Source organism: Ammospiza caudacuta, chromosome 5 (genome assembly GCF_027887145.1).
Source record: "Ammospiza caudacuta isolate bAmmCau1 chromosome 5, bAmmCau1.pri, whole genome shotgun sequence".
Lineage (NCBI taxonomy): Eukaryota > Metazoa > Chordata > Aves > Passeriformes > Passerellidae > Ammospiza > Ammospiza caudacuta.
In genome coordinates, this window is record NC_080597.1 from 16,420,511 (window position 1) to 16,436,730 (window position 16,220).

Genomic DNA, 16,220 nt, shown 5'->3' on the forward strand with positions numbered 1-16,220 from the left:
AAAAGCCAAGGGCTCTGAATTCACACTAACCCAGAGCACAGCTCCAATCTGATACCAAGAGGAGTCGGTTTCATGATGGGGACAGTCACATACTGGAGCAGTTTGCCCACAGCAGCTGTGCAAACTCTCTCCTGGGTTGTCAGCAACATTCAGCAACCTGTCCCAAGTTCAGTGCTGAGCCAGAGATGGGACTTGAAGACATTTGGAAGCCCTTCCTCCCTGACTGATCCTGCGCTAATCCCCTTTTCTGCACAGCCATTCAGAAATGGAGGGGTTCTTCCTGTATTATTTGGGCATTTTTTGGGCACAAGGACTGCTCCATGAGCTGATGAAGCACAGGAAAAGTAATCTTCTCCTACTCTCACCTATCCAACTGCCACAGCAAGGCTTGGGCTCCTGCAGCTGGCCAGACAGCCCTGCCAGGGCATAGAAATACAAGGGAGAACCATTTGGGATCATCTCCTGAGAAGAGTCTGTTCTTTGGCTGATTTGGTAACCAGAAATTGGCACTTGCATCTGCCTGGAGTTGTGTGCCATTACAGCCTCAGTGAACAGCTACTTTCTCAAAGGTCCAAAACATTTGCTGCTATTTCCAATACTCAAAGCTTTTAGTTCTGTACAATTCTATCAGTGCTGTTTGCCAGTTATTATTAAGCCTCCCTCCTTGTTTGGTTTCTCCTCATGGTGCAGCTGAGAAATGGTGGGATATAGGTACAGTCCCAGGCCATGCCAGCTACATCTTCACTGCTTTTCAGAGCCAAAGGGTCCCTTAGGTAAGTACAAATTCTGCTTGATGCCCCTTGATGCTCAGTCACACTGAGCAAAGTTTGTCCCTGCTCACAGCCATGCTGTAAATATGTTGCCTCATGACAACTGCAGTCCAGCAGGTTTCAGGCCAGCCCTCTGCAAATGGTGACCTCAAAGGGACAGCAGCCACAGATGTATCACTGAGTACAAATAATTCATACAGAAAAAGCCTTCCCTAGAAGAGAAAGATGAAGCATTCAAATGTTTCTCCCAGGACATGGAAATGAAGTTTAAGATCTACATTAAAAACCAATTGATGAAAACAGTTCAATTTTTTTATTTAGTGTGGGAACTCAGCACATCACTCCTGATGTCCAGAGTTGCCGAGATAACCCTTGGGGGGCTTGGAAATCCTGGAATGTTGCCAGAAGTGCTTGGTGGTTAGACTTTGACCCTGCATGGGATGTGCCACCTGTGTGAGGACGAGAGGACCACTTGGGGATAAGTGATGAAGGGATTGATTAATTACAGGGTGAAAACATAGGTTTTGAAATTTTGGTACAGGGGGGTTTTAGGAGACAAGATGGAGGAATTAGGGCGTGTCCTGTCCTCCTCCTTCTCCTTCTTGCCATCCATCTTTGATGGTGATGGTGGCACTTTGGGATTGGTTCACACTAAATCTGCACTTGTCAATAAGGGTAAAAGGTATTGGAAGGTAAAGGTAAATATCTTATACGTAGTTTTTAGTATAAAAATAGACGACCACCCAGAGGGAGGTCAGTGTGCCCATGGCTGTCTTGCTGTGCAGACCTCTGTCAGGCTGGGAGACAACTTTGTAGATAAGAATTAATAAACAATATTGAAGAAAATCTGAAAAATTGAAAAATCTGAAGACTCCTTTTGTCCTTTGGAGCACGGGCTGCCTCAAGGCCATCCTGAGTCTAACCACACAGAGACAGCAGGCCGAGAACGGAGAATTTAATACTAATGCAGTGTTTGTCCTGATAATATCATGAAGCATAATCACTTCAAACAGGTGAGGTTTCATGGAGCTCTCCACTCTGGGAAGGGTCTACATCCTAACACCATGGCCAGTGCAAGGCCAAGCTCTTGCTATTTACTGGGATTTAAAAGAGACTCACAAAGCTCCAGCTGCATGCAGCACCCCACTGCAAAACCCACCTGCCTTTGCCACATTTTATCTCTGCCAGGGCAGTCAGATTTCAGTGTTTTCTGCTTACAGATTGTAGAAGTGTCTATCACCACAGTGCTTCACAAGTGATCTGGTGTTTTACCCTGCAGGCTTGGAGATTTCATGTGTCAAGATGATCTAGCTGACGTAACAAGTGACTTGGATGTTCAAAGAGTTCTTGCTAATGTCCTTCACAAAAGCTGAAGTAAACTGCTATGAACTAAATGAACATTTAATCACTTATTGACTACAGTAATAAAGTGGGAGGATACCTGTGTGTCCTCCAGAGGGATTCCTGAATGGACTTGTAGATTTAATAAACCTTGAGCAGAAGGGTGGCAGTTGATTATTTATTGATTATTTAGTAAGTTACTCAGGATGACAGTGTGAAACACCTGCCAAAGTCCCTTACAGAGTTCTGACAGGTGTCCTTGCCCTCAGGGACAGCTCTCTGCCCACCAGGACCCCCAGCCTGTCCTGGTGCCCGGGGTTATTCCTGCCCAGGTGCAGGACCCTGCATTTCCTTCTCTGGATTTCAGACGGCTCCTCCACCCATCTCTCCACCCTGCTGAGGTGCTTGGGAAGGGCTGTGCAGCCCCGGGGGTTTGGCTGCTCCTCTCAGCTCTGTGCCACCACTGAGCCACCCCAAGGCACTGATGAATATATTAAACAGCTAATCCTGGGGACACCACTGGTGCCAGGCCTCCAAACAGACCCTGTGCCCGTGTTTGTGCTCCTCTGGGATCTGCTGCTCAGCAGGTGTTGATGGGGGAGATGACAGAAAACCCTCAGCCAGCTGTCACTAACAGCACTACATTAATCACTGCCAGTCAACAAGAAAACTCAAAGGCAGAAAATATTCAGATACTTTATTTAAGAAGAAATAAAAAGCTCAGCTGCTCACCCACGCTATCTGAGGCTTGACAACACCACAGAAAGCAGCATCACAGTGGACTCTGTAACCCATAAAAGACAGTTTTCTCTTCTCCCATGAAGATTTTGCTGGAATGTTTTGCCAAGAATTCCTGTGCACGGCACCTCCCTTTATTGCAAATGGCACAATGTCACCCATGTCACACTCCTGCTTGTGGCTCTTTTACACAATGCAGGTTTTGTCACTATGAATTGCAATGAAATGCACAGATTATTTGTGCTTTGACACACATTGAAATAGTAAAAGGTGCATTCTGTGTATTTAAGAGATTAACAGACTTTATTGTTTTCTAAAATATTTTACAACACAGAGACCCAAACCAGTAATTCCTGACAATTTTAGCAACTGTCCTGTGGATGAACAAATATGTTGCTAAGTTTTTGTTGACAGACATATACATACATCCACTTTCTAAGCTTGCACATTTGGATTCACTGAAAATAATGACTAAATATATCTATAAGCTCAAAAATTATAGGGTCCAAGATTACCAACAGTGTTTTATAGTTACCTCAAAAAAGATTTGTTAACTTCATTACAGTGTAGCTTCCTAACATGGCAAATCTACTTACCTGATACTTAGCTTTAACACAGATCTGCTGTAGTTTTTACAACCCAGTTTTCAATGTCACAAGTGAATATTTGACACAACTACAGCTGGCCAAGTTGTAACTGCAAACAAATGTAGATTTTACAGTGTTCTGCTACAATAATCCATGTTTGGACTAAAGCTAGTTTATACTTTGACTCATTAATTTACCCACAAATACTGATTTTGAGTATATTAGTGTATTTACTGTACTTCTGAAAAATCTTATCACAGAATACTTTGTCTATGATACAGTAATGAATATGGCAGGAAAGCAGATTTAAATATACCTATAATTTAAACTCTTAAAATAGTCTAAATCTTATTGACACCAAAAGGCTTGATAACTAATAGCCATGCTCTTCATATTCTGGAATATCAAATCATATGTACATATACACAAAATAGATAGGCTATTAATAAAAGCATTTAGTCTATTTTACAGTCTTCTCTGTTCAAGATAATCAGCCTTCACAGATTTAACATTTCAAATCACCCAAAAATCATTAGCAGTTAAAAGGAGATTTTTTTTTCCCTGCAAACATGTGCTGGAAATAGCCACTCTTCTGGGGCTTATGCATAATTCATATTTCTCTTGAATGCCACTTAAGATCTAGATGGAAAACTCTTAGTTCAAGTGTCAACCCACATAAAGAACATTTGTAATAGAATCCCAACCCACGACACCTGCAGATATCTCTGCTACAAATAACCTTCTGTAACAGATATTTATTAAATACAGAATTTTGTTTTACAACTCCATTTACAACTTCAAGCCATGCTGACAACACAGGAAGATTACTACAACATGGAAAAAGCTTTCATTCAGTCAAATGGTAACTAAATCTATGTCATAATTTAAGTATTAATTGATAAAGCATAAAAAAGGTGCTTAACTACATAGCATTTAAATAAAAAAATACTGCATCTTTCAGACATTATAGTTAATTCTTTATTTGTTCTTATCAATCTTTAAAATTCAAGTTGCAAGTTACTGAAAGGTCACTTAAAATAACTGATTAAACAAAAGTGAGCATAAGCCACATACCTGGGGTAGGATGAGGCATAAGCATAGAAAATGCAAAAACATTTAGGATCCACAATAACAGACCATGTGGGAAGAAAAAGTTTAAAAAGTATTTTTCCTATCATACTATTTTTCAGCCTTACTCCTCTCCTTTGCATTGGGTACAAGGTGTGAGATCAATGTCAAGCTTTTGTCTTTCATTCAGCCTTATTTGGGTATCAAGCTCTCACATTTCATTAAAATATATACACTCTATACATCCATTCAGTTTCCTCTCACTTCACCTAAATACACTGTACAGGCCTACAGAGCTCTTGTGACACTTCTGTGTTTATTTTGTCCTTTGTCACTGGATTGGTTCCACATAGTTTGCTGGGTACAAACCAACTTGTCCATTGTCCAGGCGTCCTTTGCACCAGCCCTGCTCATCCTCATTCTCTATTTTGGTCAACTCATCCCCTGAAGAAAAGAAGGAACATTTTCCCCAACTCAGTGAAAGTCAAATACATGTTTCATTTGGCTTATTGTCTTAAGGTTTTAAGGAAAACATGGAAGAAAATGCTACAGAGATTAAACAGCTCAGAATTTGCTTGCTAATTTCCAGATTATCCATTCATAAATGTCTAAACTATAAGATAACTTCATTTTGACCGCAATGCACACCTGATATTGCACATCCTCAGGGAATACTTTGACTTTTGAGAGCCTGCAGACTCCAAGATGCTCCATAGGAGCAAAGGAAGGCTCCACCTCAGCCAGGCAAAAAAGGCCACATTAAGTAACAATTATTTTCCTCCTGTGCAACTAATTTGTGTCAAATGTTTTCCCTAGATAAAACTGATGTGTGTTTTATCTTAGCAATAGGAAACAGATGATGAATATATTAATCACTTATTACAGTCTCAAATAGTAGAGAGTCTTGGTGTCATTTAGGAGAATATAAACTAGCCTAAGGACTATAATTTTTTTGGTAGAAATAGACAAGGCTCCTATTAAATCTTCTCAAGATACTTATCTTTATAGCTTTTCTCTTCCATAAAAAGGTTAAAGTTTCATCTCTTCTAGTTTTTATCAGAAAACTAATAAATACCCATTGTGAACAAATGTTTGGCACTTCAGACTCTATTTGGTTTATGGAAATATGTTACAACTTTTCCACTTTTTCTAGTGCTGCAGAATGGGAGTGAACAATTTCAAACCTTCCATGAAGCGTGTGTTAATAAAGAGTGGAAACAAAGAGCACTCAAATTTCACATTTCAATGACAGTATGCCCTAACAAATGCATTTGTATCAAAACTTGGCTTGGAAACTTGGTGATCCTGGAGGCCTAAGAAAATATTAACACTTTTAAGTGTCATCTGCACAGCAGTTACAATGAAACCACTGTGATGATAAAACCAGAACACACAATAACATACTCTGACAACATAGCAGGGACAACCTTTACTGTCACTATTCTCAGCCACTGAAGGCCACAGGAGGGCGAGACAGACATATTGTAAATAACTATGTCCCATCCTCTTACATGCTTATGAAACCTCTCATAGGATATGAATCAAGTTATTCTTGCTCTTTGGAAGCCTCCTACAGCTGTTTGCCAGGAGAAGAAACAAAACAAAAAGCACCAGATGTAAAGGTACTCCACTAAAAAAACCGAGTTTTGTGTACTAAAGTACATTTAATGGACACCATGCAGAGCATGTGTCCTGGTTAGAAAAGGAATTGAGTTTTTTGGGATGCTGTGGTCAAACCAATGGGTGCTCAGATTTGAATATTGGCACCTGGTGTGGCCACTGAGGACATGGATACGCCTCTGAGAACACAGGGGGTTAAAAGCAGAGCACTCCCAGTGGGGGAAGCTCTCTTGGGTTCCCTTGGTGAAAGAGGTCAGAGCTGCCCTGGCTGCGGCCTGGGCGGGGAGGGGAAGCCATGGGCTGGGTGAGGTAGGCCGGGCCTGGGGCAGAGAGGGGAGGTGAAGGCCCCGGCAGGATGGAAGGGTGGAGGAGCACCCAGACGCATCGGGCAGTCACACCCCACCCCAGGAGAGAGAGGGAGAGGGAGAGAGAGAGAGAGGGGGAGACACTGCCCTGCTGTGGGAGTTCGGGACAGAGAGCCTGAGATTTTTAACCCTTTTCTTGAATGATGGAAACCTTACAAATGAGGATCCTCCTGGAGTTGAATGAGAAGAGAGATTGAGATGAGATAAGAGAAAATGGGCCACGAGAGAAGTTGAGAAGAATCTTGGGTGGGTGGAGGTGATTGAATGGCCTTTGGCTGGACTTTTCTTGTATAGCCATGGACAGAACCATTTTTCCTGTGACACAGAGACTGCATTTAGGGGGAGGCAATGGCTTGGAGCCAGGAGAGTGCAGTGATGTGATGTGAAGGAGTGCGTGAACAGAGGCGATGGGTGAGGAGGGTGGTTGGTGCCCTCCGTCTTTAGGGAAGGAGAAGAAGATCTCTGTTCTCGAGACCCCTCGGCCCCAGAGGGTGAATTTGGGGGGGACTGGTGTCCCAAAAGTGAGAGACTGTGCTTTTTTTGGAACTGGACAAAGCATCCTTAAAAGGGGAACCCTAGAAGCAGCTGTGGTCCATGCACAGTGGTGAGAGCACTGGGCATGGAAGGAAGATGTCACGATGGCAAATGATCTCTGGGCGGTGCCACGTGTGACATGGAAACACAAGAGGTCTCAACTGTGTCTCCAGGGGAAGCCTATGGCACAAGAGGGACTCCTCTCTCCTTGATGAACTGAGAATTGATTATCTAAAGGCTTGTGATGGACTGAGAGTTGATGATCTGAGGGGTGGATGTATTGGAAATTTGGTGGGGGGAGAAGGAATGGTTTTGGAAGGTTTTAATTGAGTTCTGTGTGTGTTTCTTTTTACATATAGTTGTAAGTTAATAAAGTTTTTCTTCTTTATTCCTAAGTTGGAGCCTGCTTTGCTCTATTCCTGGTCACATCTCACAGCAGGCATCAGGGAGCATATATTTTCATGGGAGCACTGGCATTGCACCAGCATCAAACCGTGACAGCATATATTCTGTAAGATGCATTTAGAAGCATTTTGTAGGTAAATTCTTTGAATACCCAAGGAAATCCTATCTGAGAATATCCATGTACATTTGAACAATCCTTAAAATGTATTAATCCTCTGTTGACAGCTGCTTAGGAGCCTAGAGATATCTACAGAGGAACACAGGATTGAGTACATTTTAAATTGGCTCCCACCTGACCTAGTAAGTTCTTTTCCTTAGTTTTTTGTATGTTCAATGTAAAGCTAGTCACACTAACACTTCTGCCTAATAACTAAGTAGCCATCCTATTAATTCAGCATCTCTAAGGGAAGTCATGGTCTAGCACATCATCCCTTTCCTACAACTGTATCAATGACATCATTTGGTGTTGTAATATTCTTTAACGCTCTTCCTTCAAAGTACTGAACTCTTTTTAAGTGAAGTCTGCATATATCTCACAGTTCATAGCTCCTCTGCTTTATTTCTACAGACCTCACACAGTGAGAGCCACTTGGTTCAGTGGTTTAATGCAAGTGACACAGCTGGTACTCCAGCACACACCACCTGACTTTGTATTTAACCATTACATCTGTGTATATAAACCATTATATCTGTGTATATAAACACTGCATGGTTTTGCCAAGGAAATACTCATTACTTAAACCCTTGCTGCTTCACAGGTACCAGAGATATATTTCAAGAGGATTAGCATGCTTCCATCCCCTGCTGAGAAAAACAGAGCAGGTAAAGTCTATAGAATGAAAAGTAACTTTCGGCTTGTGTGCATTACACAGAAGTACCGGATGTTTTGTTACTACTGAACTTCTGTCAGGGCACAATTCAGCAAAGTTCACGGACAAGTAACCCATTCCTCCACTCTGGAAGCCTACAATACTTGTCTACAAAGAAGAAAAGTCAGATGTTCAGTGGTTTCACTAACAATAAAGGAAAATGGTGAGTTAAAGGCACAGTACCACCACCTGAGCTGGGGGGTGTTTGGTTCAGAAAGCACAAACTGCATTTAGAATATGACACACTATTCTGAGCAGCCCCTTCATCAGCAGAACAGACATCCTGCAGTTCCCTGATTAGCTACAACATGGTCTGGTTTCCTAACTTTAAGCCCTAACATCCACCTAAGAACCACAGCAGGTGGTATAGAAGTAGCACTAACTTGAAGTAACCCTAGTTGAAAGGGAGGCAGACAAAATCTTTCTGGAGTTTCTTTTCAACACTTGAATCCTGTTTTTCTATTACAGGAGATGGGAATAAATGACAAGCAAATAGGAAAAGAGACAAACTCAAAGAGTGTCTATCTCTCTCATTTGCACAAAGTGAAGTTCTGCTTGCTTTTGCTAAACTACTCCTGCAATCTTGTTCTTGAATTCTTGGCTGGAAAATGTCTCCTGCAATTCTGGGCAAGACAGCTGCACAACTGGCTTGAAAGTCATGAACAGGGGGTAGATTTCAGCTGGAGGCAGCAGCACCTGTGGTGTGCAGCCATCACACCCTGATGTCACCTCCCTGTGTGTGGAAACTGTGTGATGGGTCTCCCCCATCAGCTGCATCTATTCTGTTCCCTCAACTCCTGTAACAGTGAGGGAAAAAAGGGTTTAGGGCTCAAGGGAGATACAACACCTTAAGAAGGAAGAGGTGTACTAAATGTACCCTAATACAACACAAGACTGAAAAAACCCAGGTAAAGACAATCCCTGTGCTTAACATACACTGAAGAGGGGTGAACAGAGACAGTTTAAAAGGTATCTGTCCATGGCTAAATTTTCAACCTTAAAAAGTTAGCAGTGCAGAAAGCTGGATGCCAAAAATTGGATGCTTTTCATTTAAACAGAGAAGGTATCAGTTGATTTAATAAAAGAATAGCTGCTGTGGTATTTTCCTTTAAAAAACAACTCTGTAGGGTTGGCATTTCCAGACAGCTAAAAGCAGCAGCTGTTACTGTCATCAAGGAAGAAAAGGGAGAGAGAGGATTTTCAGTTCTGCAGATAGTTTTGTTTCACTTAAGATAGGAAGAAAGGAGCATCTCAGAGGCAACTCAACACATTTCAAAGAGCTTAGGAGTCAGTGCTGCCAAACAGGGGAGACCAAAAAGTATTGGTAGGAGGGATGATGGTTAGATAGGATCCTGCATGTGGAATTGTACACCCAGAGAATCCAGAGAAAATAAAATGTCAAGAGAGAAAAAATTGCCTTTCTCCTTTGTGATAAATATTTTAAAGTGAACATTGCAAACTTACCAGCCTTAAAGCTGAGCTCGTCCTGCTCCTGGCCCTCATAGTCGTAGAGTGCACGTACTCTCACCTCCATGGCAGGAGGGGTGTCTTCATCAAAGGGATTGGTGTCTCCATTTGCATCAGTGGAGGAGAAGGGGTTGTTGGACTCTTCATCAGACCAATCTGTAGGGTAGCTTTGGTTTTTCTCATAGCTGCTAACACTGAAAATCAAATTTGAAGTTATTATTTTCCACTTTTAAAACAGGAGACTAGAAACACCATTAAGACAACCCTGAATATGATTAAACTCCACTCTAAAGCCCAGCTTTGAAACTTTCCTTCTGGTATCTTCTTATCTATCTTTAACTGACAATGCCCCATTAAAAAATAAAAACATTCTTGCAAAGCATTTAAAAAGTTACAAAAAGGAAAAACTAACACACATGTCAATCTCCCCACAAACTCAAAGGACCTCTCTCTCAAAAAAATCCATATAATCCATGAGATTATTTACTCTGGAAAGGTAAAAGGGATGCCACAGTCAATGAGAGGGGTTATCTGGTTTAGGTAAGACATTTAAATTGCTTTGCAGAACCTTCCTCCCAAACCACTGTGCACCTCTACAATAGCTTCCAACATTTTTTCTATATTGTAATCCACCAATAAAGAACTTCATTATACTGCAACAAGTTCATCATTTAAAGGGAAGTTCACTGTTCAGCATGCACATGCCAGTTAATAGAGTGGAATATCCCTAGAGTGTACACTGAAGCAACAGGCAGCTGCTCGAGAAGGTCCTAAACAAAAAAAGAAAGCATCTTAAAAGCAGATTTATTCAGTGAGAAGACACAGAGCAGTAAAGCTCCAGAAGCAGTTTCGCTAGAAAAACACATCAGTTTTAACATTTTATAGGACTGGGAAAGGAAGGGAAAAAAAGCAACAGCAGTTCTGTTAGCAACTGCCAATAACCACAGTAGTTTGAAACCAAAGATGAAGCAACAGATATGGCATCTGTTAGGAAAGACAAGTTAGGTTACAGTGTTGCTTACACAACTGCTTAAAAACTCATCATGCACTGACCAGCGTAGTGTTATAGAAACCGAAAATAGAAAACCCTGGATAGAGAAAGTGCAAATGTGAAAACAATTAAAAAACAACATTTCACCAACTTTTTGATCTTATTGTCCTCCTTTTCACTGACAGTACTCCCAGTATCTTCTTCATCTTCAAAGGGATTGTAACTTGATTGTACTGACTGCACTGTGTTACTCTGGACACTAAGACTGCTAATTTGGAAAAGAAAAAGCATTATGGTGACCCTATCTGTATAAGAGAACACTACCACTGGTGTCCCACTAAGCAGTTTCTTAGCAGACCCCTCCTTCAGTCAAAAAGATTTAAATAAACAACTAAACAAAACCAAAACATCTATCAAATGCAGCAGAAGGCTCAAGAAAGCTTGGAAAGTCTCACATATGGAGCATTCCTCCACAATTAGAATATCTTTTGTAGACCACAATTTCTTTTTTCCTACTGCCTGCAATAAAAGGCAATGCAATTTTTCTGGCCAGCTTCATTCCTTTTTAAAGCAGTTGATGTTAACAGTTTTGTATTAATCACATCCAGAATTCTGGTGTGACTAAATGTTTTGCAAACTAAGACCTCAAAGTATTATTGTCATTTCTAGAGGTGGGAAGGTAGGAAGAGACCACCAGATCAAGTACAGAAAGTTCAGTTTCTCATGAAGCTTGGTTTCTTTCAGCTCCCAATGGAAAGAGAGCTATAAAATGAAGAATAATTTCCAAATTTATTTGTGAAATGCAGAGACATCACTAAAAATGCTCGCAGATAATTATCATTTATCATTTGATTGGACAGTGACTTTTTGATCCTGTAGAGCTTAGTGCATTTGAAGGCAACAATCTTCCAGTTAGTGTTTTTAGGCATAAAAAAAGCTACCTGCTATGTTTGTTAGGCTGTGAAACTTGTTCTCCTGTCTGATTGATGCCAGTCAGAGTCACTCCATCAGAAGCCTTCTTCTTTTCTCTTCTGCTGAGAGTGCGATTCAGGTCTGCAGACCACTCCTACCAACGAATGCAAAACGTGATTGAGAAATTTAATTAAACAAGTAATTACCACATTTAATTTTCAGACTGACTTATGGAACATACATCTATATATACAGCACTATCCATAATTACTAAAGACAACTCACTCCAAACATTTCATGTACAATTCTCATCTGGTTCCCACTCCAGTAGTGCAAACAGGTGTCTGTGCTACTCACAAAATCCCAGCTACCCGCACTTCCCTGTTTAGTATTCTGAGTCCCTTGAAAAGACTTAAAATACCAGACATGTGGCACACAACTGGAGCCATCAAAAGAGCTGGCCAGGACAGATATTTAAAAGATGTACTGTGAGGGCTTACAGTTTCAAATAATGCCAAGACATCTGGCTTTAAAAGATAACTCTAACATTCAATTAAAAAAGGCATTGTAAGAGAGGGCTTACTTCTCAAGAACAACTCTCAGATGACTTACAAAGAAGAAGCTAATTTAAATCCGTTCCTAAGATTTAAGCCCTAAAAGTAATTCATTCTGGATTTAGTGAAATTCATTGTCCTAAAAAGCCATATATAGGAGTTAAGGCTCAAATCAACACAAGTATTGACAAGACTAATGATGCCCTTTGCAGACCCTTCTTGATGTTTTGAACCATTCAGAGGCAGATGGGACAGGCATGGTGAGACCTAAAACACAGCTCCTGCATCAAGTCAAAGTTAAGCTTTGCTATCCTGTTATACTATATGTGCTATACTGATACAAAGCAGGAACCAACAGAAAACAAAATGCAAGCAAATGGATGCAAGCAAATATCCTATGCTGAGACATGCTTCCTCGAAGTCTTAAAAGTAAAAAAAGTCAGGAGAGAGTTTGCTATACAAAAGATGGCATTTGAGATACATATTTTTATCAGGAAATGGAAGTTTTCAGAGTTGCTATCACTCTCATGTAGCAGAGTCAGTCCTGTGCATTCTGCACAGTTCTTCAAATACCTCATTATTTTAACTTTGTAAAATACATATTGGATTTCTGAGTTACCACAGTTAAAAGACCACTGACCTATGCATATTTGCAGTTTACAATGCAATTTCATAGTCATTTGATCATGACATTTTACTTACATCATCCTTGTAGCATGTAAACAAGAAAAAACTTGATTAGGAAAATGGAAACAGGAGCACTTAATTAGGTAATTATAATGTTTAAGAAAAAGGATAGTCATTTCCCCACACAGAAGTAACTGCACTTCAGTGTTTCAGGCAAAGAAATTCTACAGGACTGTTATGAATTTTCTTCCTCAAACCTCCAATCTAAAGTTACTCAGTATTTTCAAAACAAGTGCTATTTTCCTTTATGGTTAATAAGGGAGCAGTGAAACACTCCAGAGTTTATGCTTCCACTCCATTAATTTAATCTCTAGAACTTATTTTAACTAAACCCATGATTCTGGTCCAACTCATTCCACTTCTAGCTATCATACATAAGTAGTATGATCTGCACTGACACATTTTTGTACATATTTCTTGTAGGCCATGGTAACAGACCACTGTTAGAAAAACTCCTTTCTTTCAAAAATGGCATCCAGCAATAAAATGACTAAGTGAGTAAAGGTGGAACTTTTTTAAAATAGAGCAGTATTGAATTCTAAGTATCAAATTTCAAATTTTGAACTGTTTAGTTCAGACTTTTTCAGAGTCTTGGCAGCAGATGCTACAATTACCTGCTAACAGCAAGGAAAATCAAACTGAAATCTCCCACCAAGGGGAAAAGTAAAACATAAAGGATAATATATGCAGGTGTCAGAGAGGTATCAACTAAACAATGGCTAAGAACTTCAGTAATCACTTAAGCTTAGAAAAAGGCACTGTAGTTTCCTGGTTTAGCCTTTTTCTCTTTAAATAGGTGCTCCACATAATCACCTCCAAAAGTTGTGGCCCAGTGAAAACTGAGATAAGAAAACAATATAACTTGCAAAACAAAAAGATTCAGTGTTGGAAGCTTGAAGTTAAGAATTACATCAGAATTATATATTACAAAAAGCAAAGAGGAAAAAAGTAGACAAAACAATTCAGTGGTTTAAGTACTGTGACCTTACCTCAAACTGAGGCCAATTCATTGACATCCCTGGACCTTGATTAGCTCTGAACCACCGCAAGTCTTCAACAGCATCTGCTGTTTTGATATTCTGTTCCAGCTCACGGTAGATGTTTTTGTAACTGAAAAACAAATTTGTCTTCTAATTTAGTATCACATTTAGAATCATGGCAAATCCCTAAGCAGTTTTTAAAAAAATCTATTTTAAAGTTCACAATAGCATTGAAGAAACTTATAGCAAGATAGACTTTTAAAAACTCACAGACCTCTTATGAGCCTGTAAAAAGGGAAGAGTAGTCCAACAAGTAAACTTGCTCAAAGTTCATGACTCCATAAAATCCTTGTTTACCACATTTAAAAACTATTACTCTTGTGTAATTTAATTGGCTGTCATTAAAATACATATATATACATAGGACTGTATTTAAACAACTGAAATGTAGTCTTGGAAGTTTCTTGAATTTCAAAACTTATCTACAAGACAGTAGAAACTGGTTTTGTGCTAAGTCCACAGGACTCTGTGAAAACTTCTGTTTTAATCCAGTGAGGATTGTAAGTAATTATAAAAATAAAGCCCCCAAACCTGCAGCAGAGGTAAATGGGTTAAACATTTTCCTATGCAGGTATAATATCTGAAAGCTGCTTTTCCTGGTTTGGGTACTGTCTGATTTTACTAACTGTACTATTTGAATCAAACACTGTGAAAAAGAACCTTACTACTTTTTCTTATCTCTCACCCTAGTTATTTTTCATTAACAGAAGTCATGTTGCAGATACAGCTCTGATCCTAGACCATGCACATGCTAATGTGCATGACAATGCATTTATATCAAAGCCACCAATATGGTGCAGTATGGAACTCAGAGTTTAAAAATATCCCAACAGTCACAAGGCTTAAAATAAGAGACACAGAACTGCTATTATATGACTTTATATATAGTTGAGCTGCTATTATACTCAAGGTAGAGTATTTGTGAAAATCCTTCCAGACCAGATCACACAAAATTTAGAATTAGAATTCATTAGTGCTACATTGTCAAGGAGTCAAACTTTCTCAAAATACACTTCCACATTTCTCAATTTCTATACAATACTTGACTGCTTTAACATACACATAGTATGGGTTTTTTCCTACATCAGCAGTCATTTCAATGTATTTAAGCAATAGAGAGGCATGTATTTTGAGAAAGGGAATACATCATTACCAGCCATCAGTTAAATCAACAACAACTTTAGGTCTCCATCTCTGGAAAGCATGGCAGGCTATCTTCTGGACTGTGCTCTTTAGCATCATTACAGTTAAAAATCAAACTTTCTTTTCATGACTAATTCTACATCTTTTTTCTCTGTACTGAAGAGGCAAAGATAAGGAAACAGATCACCAGTTACAGCTGCTTTTTCCCTGGTTTCACCCTACTAGTTCTGTTCTTTCTTTGATGCTTATCATCACTCCTGGAATTCTAAGGATCTTAAAAGGAAATCATTGCCTCTCCACTTGGTCATTTTCTGTGGTCTTCCCTCAACCTTCTTCATTCGGCCAACTATTTCTCATTTATTTCTGATTTGTAGTTTCATTTAAGCTGATGAAACTGAATCAAATGGGCAGCAATTCTATCATCTATCCACTCTGACAGCAAAAAGAATCTATTTCCCACATCAGTTCCATAAGAACTTTGAAGCCACCCAAAATGGTAATGATGCCAAAATAAGTGGTTTTCCCCTTACCTATTCCTTGCTCTGTTTTTGTTCTTGCCTCTGTGCCACCCTCTTTCCTCATGCCAGCATTAACATTTGTGTGACAATATAGCAAGCCCGTTTGGGACACCCCTCAGGTTAAAATCAGTTCTTCCTTTTCCTTATGCACTTGAAGTGCTAAGCAGAGTGCACATGACCTCTGCTGTTACAAGTGGGATGCAAAATACTGCCATGGTTACAGCACTCATTGCAAGTGTTCCTGTGTCTGGAGCTCCCTAGCAAAAGTTTAGTTTTCTTGGAATACAGTGAGGGCTTGGGCAGAAAGAACAAAATACAAGACATCCTTGATATACATGACAGTAAAAAGGGCAGACTTTGAAATTAAGGTGGAAAAGAGTTGAGCAGTGGTTAACTTATGGATCTTAAATTCATCCCCAGATCAAGGTAATTTCATTACTGAGCTCTAATATTTTAACAATAAATGTACTGACTACAAATTTTATGCTGTCCGACACTAATAAATTCCAGTTTATTCTCTAATAAACATGTAAGACACATAATAAACCAAGACCTTCTTTTCCCAATCTTTGATCCAGCATTTTTTGGTTCTAAGTGCGGAATCCCTTCTA

General features: G+C 39.8%; 1 protein-coding gene across 7 annotated transcripts in view; it reads right to left on the reverse strand.

Moving 5' to 3' along the window:
* Positions 1-2,804: 2,804 nt before the first annotated feature.
* Positions 2,805-16,220, reverse strand: part of PACSIN2 (protein kinase C and casein kinase substrate in neurons 2) — a 56,317-nt gene continuing 42,901 nt past the window's right edge. For 5 of the 7 annotated variants that reach the window (XM_058804877.1, XM_058804876.1, XM_058804880.1 and 2 more), the window contains exons 7-11: positions 13,898-14,018; positions 11,697-11,821; positions 10,907-11,023; positions 9,762-9,958; positions 2,805-4,948 (exon numbers count right to left, since the gene is read on the reverse strand). In XM_058804877.1, coding sequence (XP_058660860.1) covers positions 4,836-4,948; positions 9,762-9,958; positions 10,907-11,023; positions 11,697-11,821; positions 13,898-14,018 — 673 coding nt within the window. In that variant the 3' untranslated portion in view covers positions 2,805-4,835. The remainder of the gene's footprint in view (positions 4,949-9,761; positions 9,959-10,906; positions 11,024-11,696; positions 11,822-13,897; positions 14,019-16,220) is intronic. The other 2 variants (XM_058804881.1, XM_058804883.1) reach the window with 2 other exon arrangements.